Source organism: Rana temporaria, chromosome 1 (assembly GCF_905171775.1).
Source record: "Rana temporaria chromosome 1, aRanTem1.1, whole genome shotgun sequence".
Lineage (NCBI taxonomy): Eukaryota > Metazoa > Chordata > Amphibia > Anura > Ranidae > Rana > Rana temporaria.
In genome coordinates, this window is record NC_053489.1 from 245795570 (window position 1) to 245805410 (window position 9841).

Below are 9841 nucleotides of genomic sequence, written 5' to 3' on the forward strand. Positions count from 1 at the left end.
TATCTGAATCCAGGGGGCTTATATTTAAAGCTTGGATGAATTAAGGAACATTCTCCTTGGTTTGTCCCATGAAATATTTTGCGGTGAATGTTAGGTGAATGAGAGAAAATGTGTAGACTGAAAAGCAATGGGTCTACAGTGAATGGTTGCCCTGTCCACTAATTTGGCAAATAATTCTTTTTTCTATTGACATAAGTCTGTTGGGATGTACAAGCTTTAGCAAGTTGGAGTAGGCAGTCCCAATTTGGATAGAAGTGGTTTCATAATTTTATATATAACAAGAACAATGACCTGGAAGAACAAGGTCAAAGAAACAGCTGGAATGGGGGAAAATTATATTTGCCTCTTCATAGAACCAAACTCTAGATGACCTCAGTGTAAAACTGAGGCAAATCCAGAAAAATGTGTCATTCTGCAGCACTGACAGGAAAAGGATGTATCTGGCAACAGAGGAGATTTTACAGAGGCACAGCTACAGGAGGATCACTGTATTGTAGAGCTGTGCACAGCCAGTCTTAAGCCTGCCCTCCATCCACTAGGGGGCGCACTGAGGATGTGAACTGCTAGAGACTCTGGAGAGAACTGTGGAGGATTGTGGCAAGTGCAGTTTCTACAGACTGAGTTGACTTCAGACTCTAAAAGGGAAAGACTTCAGCTTCCAGAGGCACTGAGATGAAGAGTAGGATAGAATTAGGACTTAACCTCCCTGGCGGTATGATTCTTTCAGAAAAAAGGTGCTGAAAGCGGTACCATTATTTGCAAGGAAATTTGGCGTTTTATATTGTAGGTCTGTAATTTTTAGAAATAACTCACTTAAATCTGACCAAACAAGATTCTAATAGGCATCCCGGGTATGACATTTTTTTAAAAACAAAATTATAAATTATAATATAATAAATAATTATAAATAATTATAACAAATAATAATATAATTATAATAAAAATTATTCAATAATGTAATCAAATCAAAATCACTGAAATTTGCTCAGTTGCAGAATTGTTGCTGTCATTATTTTTTTTTTTATGACAAATTTCCCCACAAATCGCTATCGCACAATTCTGCAAGTGATTATAATTTATTATCGCTGTTTTCTAGCTGATCTAAAACTATTTTTGACATAAAGCGACACTTTTGGTTGCTATGGACAATCTACAGTTTGCAGGGAGAAAGAAACGTTTTTATTATATAAAATGACACAGGACAGACCACTAGGGACAAGGGGGGGGAGTGTTTTTTTTACATACAGTACTGTAATCTATAAAATTACAGTATACTGTATGTAATGTGTTTGTTTGCTTTTTTGAATTTGGCGCCGTTCTCCGTCCCCGTGCGTCGTAACGTCGCAGGGAACGGAGATCGGCGTCACACAGAGGCACTGTGTGAATCGAGCGAGGTCCCGCTCGCTCACACAGCGCGGTGGCATCGCTGGATCCAGGGACAAGGTAAGTAAACCATGCCTGTGGATCTAGCGAGGCAAGCCCGAGTCTGACTCGGGGTTACCGCTCGCAGCAGGAAAATCTAACCCCGAGTCAGACTCGGGAATACCGCCAGGCAGGTTATGGGACCCAAAAGACAAAAAGAGAAGGGGGCAAGAGGACTATATCGGTACTGTATAGACAGGTAAACTCAGAGAGTAGTAAGGTAAAATATATATATATCAATTTATTAACATGGTATCAAAAAGACAAGCATAGTCATAAAATACATCAAAACAATAATACAGTACAATGAACATATAGCGAGACCAGTCTTGGGATCACCCCCCCTTCTCTCCACCCCTCTCTCTCCCCTCTTTCCCCGTCCCTTCCCCTCCCCTTCAGGTCCCCTCACTCTCCTTTCCCTCCTTCCCCCCTCCCCCTTTAACCCCCCTCACCTTCCCCTTACCTACCCTACTATCTTCACTCTCATCCTTCCCCCCTCTTTTTCCCCCTCTCTTATCCATCCATTTCCCCCATCACGTGACCCCATCCCCCTCTGACGCACCCTCTTCTACGTCACTGGGGAAGCCCAGGCTTCCCCCTTGCGTCAGAGGGGGCGGGGTCACATGACGGGTGGCCCTGCCTCACCAAAATAAGAAATGTCACTATCTTCAGCAGCGTCATTCGCTGGGCTGTCTCCGGTGGAGACAGGCGGCCGGCGATGCTACGCTCTGGATCCTGGACGATCTCCTCATCGCTGGACCGGAGAGGAGATCACCCGTCGCAACTATTTACACTTCCTTTGTGAAATGGTAGGGGTACGACGTACCCCATTACCAATTCACATAGGGGGGCAGGATCTGGGGTCCCCTTTGTTAAAGGGGTCTTCCAGATTCTGATAAGCCCCCCGCCCGCAGACCCCCACAACCACCGGGCAATTGTTGTGGGGATGAGGCCCTTGTCCCCATCAACATGGGGACATCCTCCCCATATTGAGGGCATGTGGCCTGGTACGGTTCAGGAGGGGGGGGCGCTCTCTGTCCCCCCTCTTTTCTGCGGCCGGCCAGGTTACGTGCTTGGATATGGGGTCTGGTGTGGATTTTTGGGGGAACTCCACGCCATTTTTTTTTAAATTTGGGGTGGAGTTCCCCTTAAAATCCACACCAGACCTGAAGGGTCTGAAATGGATATTTGGGGGGAACCCCACATCTTTTTTTTTTTAATTGACGGCGGGGGTTCCCCTTAATATCCATACCAGACCTGAAGGGCCTGGTAATTGAATTTTGGGGGACCCCACGCTTTTTTTTTATGAATGAATTCTCTCTAAATTGCTGGGAGCCGACAATTGATTATAGCCGCGAGTCCGGTTTTAATTTACTTTTTTTCTTTCGGAAATGACACTTTGTGCAGTGACAGTTCTAAGTACGGGAAACATGCACTATTTCACATGCTTACTTTACACCCCCCTAGGTACGAAATTTAAAGGAATATTTCACTTGTATTGTTTCACTCTAAGCATTATTAAATTCACTGCTCCCGAAAAAACGTCAGTTTTTAAAACTTTTTTTGCATTGATACATGTCCCCTGGTGCAGGACCCAGGTCTCCAAACACTTTTTTGGACAATAACTTGCATATTAGCCTTTAAAATTAGCACTTTAGATTTCAAACGTTCGAGTCCCATAGACTTTAACAGGGTTCTAAAGTTCACACGAACGTTTGGTGTGTTCGCAGGTTCTGGTGCGAACCGAACAGGGGAGTATTCGGCTCATCCCTATCTGCAAGTGACACTAATCTGAGCACTCCACCACAACGCCAAAGAAACATTGTAGTACATCACTGACTGTTGAGCTGTTATTGTGGTATATCTTTCCCCAGTTAGGATTGCTCAGTGTAGGGCTTAGGATGAATAAAAAATAGTGGTGCGCTGTAGGGATAGGAAATAATAATAATATAAATCTCATAAATACAGTGCTAGATCCAAAAATGAAATAAGTGCATCTAAACAGTGTAACAGTACACGACTTCAGTGATGCATAGTAACAAATACAAGGTGAACACAATAGTGCTAGGTGAATAAGACAGCAGGTGCTCTAGAGCCAGAAGGCTACAAAACTATACACATGGTGATATAAACACTGAAAACAGCATAAGTGTTCATGCAGGAGGAGCAGACTAAACGCTACTGAAACGCATGTAATATAGTGTCCAAACATATAGTGCTTGCCGGGGAAGAGTTCCAATTTGCTTAAAAGTAGTGCAGATGTCCCCTTACCTTACTTCTGTAAGGTAACAGCATAAAACAACTCTATATGGATAAGTGGAGCAACGAAATGTCAGGCCATTGGAGGTGGCAATGGTCCTCACACGTAAAGATAAAGGAAAGCACCAATAGCGTAATAACGTAGGAGCAATTTAATAGTATAAAAACAGCTTATACACTAGGTACTCACAAAGGTAGTTTTAAAATACAGCATATAAAAAACAATAACAGTACGCATTTACATATATAAAGTAGAAACACAAATATAAAAAACACGAAATTTAAAAAAAACGAAATAACTCTAAATACACTCAAACCTGCACCGTTTGAATAAATAAAAATTATTTAGACAGATGACTAGCAAAGGCAAAGGGGAAGAATAAAGTGAATTAGGCATAGTGTGAGAGTGCAGACCAGTGTCACTGCTGGAAAACTATGCTGCTGCTGGCCAATTTTCAGGCAACCACAACTGAGGGATGAAGGAAGCTCTAATTTATACAGAAAAAAATGCTTATGCTTTGTGTCTCGACATCTATGCTTCATGTTGCTGTTGCCAAATGCCAAACTACCTTCTGACAAGTTTTTACAAAACCATAGTTGAGAGCTGTAACTGTTTTTCTACACAATGTTTTTACACCTATTTTACCTTTTAAAATTATGTAGTTGAGTAATGCAAAAAAGAGAGCTGTCCTACTAAATTGTATTGCCACTTGCTTTTTAGAGAGGCTTCTCCCTGTGTCTTCCTGTTCTGTATTTGGATATGTTGTCACTGCTACTTCTGCAATTTAAAGCATGCCTAGAATATTATTGAACACGCTAACTGAAATGTGTTTAATACTTCATACAAACTCCTTTGTAAGTAATGACAGCTTCAAGACACCTCTTGTATGGAGAAATTAGCCGCCTGCATTGCTCAGGTGTAGTTTTGGCCCATTCTTCCACACAATCAGTCTTCAAATCTTGAAGGTTCCGTGGGCCTCTTCTATGAACTTCTATGATATTTAGGGCCAGATCCACAACGAGTGGGCGCAACGTAACTTTGGTGATTTAAGTTACACCGCCGCAAATTGCCCAAGTTAGTGCCCGATCCAAAAAGCACTTACCTGGAAATTTGCAGCGGTGTAACTTAAATCCGTCCGGTGCAAGGCGGGCCAATTCAAATGGGGCGAGTCCCATTTAAATTAGGCGTGCTCCCGCGCCGGACGTACTGCGCATGCTCCCGACGCTATTTTCCCGACGTGCTTTGCGTTACGTTGCGCCGAGTTTTGTGAATCGCGACGTGTAAAAAAGAGATGCGGCAGGGAAAATTTTTTTTTTTTTTAAATTTGACAGCGACGCGGGAAAGAAGGGTATACTTTTACATGGTGTACTAAGTTTACACTTTGTAAAAGCAGCCCTAATTTTGCGACGGCAAACTAACACTTACGGCGACTTAACGAAGGGAAAAAGCTTCGTGGATCTTTGTAAGTGCTAATTTGCATACCCGACGCTGGATTACGACGAAAAATGCCCCCAGCGGCGGCCGCGGTACTGCATCCAGAGATCCGACAGTGTAAAAGTATTACACCTGTCGGATCTTCTGCCTATCTATGCGTAACTGATTCTGTGGATCAGTCCCATAGATAGAAACAGGGATACGACGGCGTATCAGCAGATACGACGGCGTATCAGCAGATACGCCGTCGTATCCCTTTTGTGGATCTGGCCCTTAGTTCTTTCCATAGATTTTCCATTGGATTCAAGTCAGGTGATTGGCTGGACCATTTTAGCAGGTTTATTTTCTTTCTTTGAAACCAATTGAGAGTTTCCTTGGCTTTGTGTTTGGGATCATTGTCTTGCTGAAATGTCCACTCTCATATCTTCATCATCCTGGTAGATGGCAGAAGATTTTTATCAAGAATATCTTGGTACATTTTTCCATTCATCTTTCCTTCAGTGATATGAAGTTTGCCAGTACCGTATGCTAAAAAAAACTGTCTCCACACTGTGATGTTCCCACCTTGAAACTTCACTGTTGGTATGGTGTTTTTGGGGTGATGGGCAGTGCCATTTGACCTCCAAACATGGTGTGTATTATGGCATCCAAAGAGTTAAATATTTGTCTTCCATGGTGAGCGTGCATACAGGCCATGGTGGTTGAGTGCATTACTTATTGTTTTTTTTTTAAACAATTGTACCTGCTAATTCCAGGTCTTTCTGAAGCTCCTCACAAGTGGTCCTTGGCTCTTGGACAACACTTATGATAATTATTTTCACTCCTCTGTCAGAAATATTGTAAAACAGCACCTGGTCGTGGGCAGATTATGTTGTAATGATGTTCTTTATGCTTCCGGATTATGGCCCCAACAGTGCTCACTGGAACATTCAGATGTTTAGAAATCCTTCTGTAACCAATGCCATGAGTATGTTTTGCAACAATAAGGTTGCAAAGGTCTTGAGAGCTCTTTGCTTTTACCCATCATGGGGTGTGACACCTTTTTTAAAAGCCATCAATTGAGACTTAACCAGCTGATATAAAGTTTCATTGACAATGGGCAGGATTGCTTTCTAATTGCTGATAGATTTCAGCTGGTGTCTTGACTTTCCATGGCTTTCTTTGCCTTCCTTTTCTCAAGTGTTCAATACATTTTCCCTGTGTTACCAACATGTAGTGAACATTTAAAGTGGATGTCCGCTGAAAAAAAAATATTAAAAGCCAGCAGCTACAAATACTGCAGCTGCTGACTTTTAATATTAGGACACTTACCTGTCCTGGAGTCCATCGCCGTCCGCAGCAGAGCACGAGCGATCGCTCGTCACTCTGCTGCCCCCCCCCCCACCATCCTTGGTGAGGGAACCAGGAAGTGAAGCGCTCCGGCTTCACTGCCCGGTTCCCTACGGCGCATGCGCGAGTCGTGCTACACCTGCCGATTGGCTCCTGCAGTGTACTGGGAGCCGAGTGTTCCCAGAACACAATGGGGGGGTGACGTCATCCCCGCAGTCTGCCCGAGACTGTGTGGCCAGAAGTGGGTGCAAATACCTGTCTTTAGACAGGTATCTGCACCCCCCTCCCCCCTGAAAGGTGTCAAATGTGACACGGGAGGGGGGGAGGGTTCCGATCAGCGGGAGTTCCACCTTAGGGTGGAGCTCAGCTTTAATGTCAGTAGCAACTTTGGAAATATATTTACCTAGAAAAATTGTGACATGCTCAATATTTAATTTACCTGCTGAATATATACATGTATATGTGTGTGTGTGTATATATATATATATATATATATATATATATATATATATATATACAGTATATATATATATATATATATATATATATATATATATTTTTTTTTTTTTTACTGAAATCAGATACAAGTAGATCGGGTGCTGCTGTATGTAAGCCAAGCTAATTGTGAAAGAAAAAAATCAGTCAAAGTAACAGTAACAGTCTCAAAACCATTCTGGTTCCATAACACTATGAATGCCTTTAAATCATCCCCAAAAGATTTGGGTATTTTCCATGTCACTCTCTAAGCCACATGAAAAGGCCTCTTACCCTGTTGAACTTTTTTTTCTTGTTTTAGTGCCTGGTTTCAATTCAAATTGTTTGGCTATAGCTTGCACAGCACCTTCAATGTGGTGACAATTGTTCATCAAATTTTAGCCTTTATTTACGTAAGTGCAATCTGCCTTGATATTTGTTTTTCAGTAAACTTTTTGATTCATTTGTCCAACTCTGGGAAAATAAGATTTTGGCCAATTTGTTTATTAGTAATCACATGCACTACTTTGAATATAATATACAATTTTTTTTTTTTTAAATAGGATTTATATAAAAAAAAAAAACACACAGAAATACAAATAAAAAGCAATTGAACGTTTATTTGGTTCAAAAATAATTGAACCAAAATATTTTTTACTAGTGTTAATAGCTATTTATTTCATAGATGTCTGCAAACAATTATCACTTTACGTAAATAAATAAAGCACTGATATTGTCATAAAACATTACTATTCATTAGGGTTTAGCTTTTCCCTAGGTGAGGGCTGACAGCCTTATAAAAGCTCCAACTGTGCAAAAATGTAGTACTGTACTTCCCATGTCACATGGAAATACATGCAACAGCCTAGCGGGTAAGAGCCCAAAGGTCTAGTACACTAATTAATATGTTATGCTACAGGACAATTAAATGTAAAATGTTTTACCAAATAGAAATTATTGGTTTCATTACATCAATTTGATTAACAACAACACATGCACTATTTTTCTATTAATAGTGGAACCAAGTACCATACGTGAAGCACAAAAACCTAGATTGATTGTAATTTGTAATCAATAAACTGCCATACAAGTCCAATCACCATAACATGTTACTATTATTAATGACTCTTTTTTTTGTATATTTCCTTATTTAGATGTGATTAAATTAGTAGTAGAGTGTATTGCTGTACAATGTGCAAGAAGAATGCATCAATTTTAATATTTTCTAAAAAGAGTTAATGCTTTCCTTTTCCTATCAGGGGGTGCTGAGCCGATACATGGCAAACAAGACAGCATGGTTTATTGAATTCACACTGCTAGGATTGACTGAAAATGCTAAGAATCAGGTTATCTTGTTTGGGTTCTTCATGATAGTTTATGTCATCACAATTCTAGGAAATTCTCTGATGGTCATCACAATCACACTATCCACAACTCTTCATACTCCAATGTACTTCTTTCTGCGAAATCTCTCTGTTGTTGATATATGCTATACCACCTCCACAGTCCCAAAGCTGTTGTCAAATTTTTTAATGGCCAAAAAACAAATTTCCTTTTTTGGCTGTGTGGCCCAGCTTTATTCTTTTATATCATTTGGAGGAGTTGAATGCGTTTTGCTAGCTGCTATGGCAGGCGATCGCTATGTGGCTATATGCATGCCCCTAATTTATTCTAAAGTAATGAGCTGGAAGACATGTATGATCATGGCTACCACATGTTGGATAATTGGTCTGGTAAATTCTCTTGCCCATACTGTATTCACATTTCGGCTACCATTCTGCAAATCTAAAGCTATAAACCACTTTTTCTGTGATATCCCACCACTTCTGGCCTTGTCTTGCGCTGATACATCCATTAATGAAATTGTGGTGTACACTGCTGGAGGGTCTGTGATCTTTGGGTCATTTTTGTTAACTATTATGTCATATGTTCTTATTGTTAGAACAATTTTAAAAATTAAGACAGCCTCAGGAAGATTTAAAGCATTTTCAACTTGTGCCTCTCATTTGGCAGTTGTGACACTTTATTTTGGAACAATTGTCTTCACATATATACGTCCTACATCTACTTATTCTCTTGACCAGGACAGGGTTGTTCCAGTTCTGTATGGGATTATTATTCCTATGCTAAACCCAATCATATATAGCTTTAGAAACAAAGATGTGCATGGAGCAATAAAAAAAGTAATTTTAAGAAGACACCAGATAGCTACAGAAAGAGAACCAAACTAATTTACACTTATTAAACACAAACATAAATGTTGCATAGATGAAGAAACGGCATTGCTTAAAAATGATGACACTTATTTTTTATTATATTTTTGTTCCACATTAAATACACAAATTGTGTGACAATAAGCAGCAACACAATGTGGGATACAAACAAAACAAGAATGGCAAGTGAAGGTTGCGCTCTAACTAAATAATGTGAGAACCACAAAACTATTAATGATATAGTCCTTGACGTGATGATGAATATATGTGGCAAATAAACCTAAATAAATAATAATAAGTAATAATACCCACTCATAAAAGTGATATATGAGGTAATGAAACTACCAAAAAAAATCTGTAGTAAATGTGCACATGAATGGAAAAACAAATGAATAAAAATCATATGGCCCAGATTCACGTAGATTTGTCTATCTTTAGGTGGGCGTAGCGCATCTCAGATACACTACGCCGCCGTAACTTAGAGTGGCAGGTCCTGTATTCTCAAAGAACTTGCACTTTAAGTTACGCCGGCGTAGTGTAACTGGGCCGGCATAAGCCCGCCTAATTCAAATGTGGAAGTGGTGGGCGTGTTTTATGGAAATTAATCGTGACCCCAGGTAATTGACGCTTTTAACGAACGGCGCATGCGCCGTCCGTGGACGTATCCCAGTGCGCATGCTCCAAATTACGCCGCAAAGACTCAATGCTT

The 9841-nt window shown here is 40.5% G+C and overlaps 1 protein-coding gene across 1 annotated transcript; it reads left to right on the plus strand.

The window, feature by feature from the left end:
* The first annotated feature begins 8176 nt into the window (after window positions 1-8176).
* On the plus strand, window positions 8177-9471 carry LOC120924873 (olfactory receptor 5V1-like). Its single transcript, XM_040335852.1, has one exon. It carries the CDS (start codon window positions 8197-8199, stop codon window positions 9148-9150), a length of 954 nt encoding a protein of 317 aa, XP_040191786.1. The 5' UTR covers window positions 8177-8196; the 3' UTR covers window positions 9151-9471.
* The last annotated feature ends 370 nt before the right edge of the window (window positions 9472-9841 follow it).

Bases quoted from the DNA above. Each gene is read 5' to 3' on its own strand.
- LOC120924873 (XM_040335852.1), top strand. From the start codon at position 8,197: ATGGCAAACAAGACAGCATGGTTTATTGAATTCACACTGCTAGGATTG.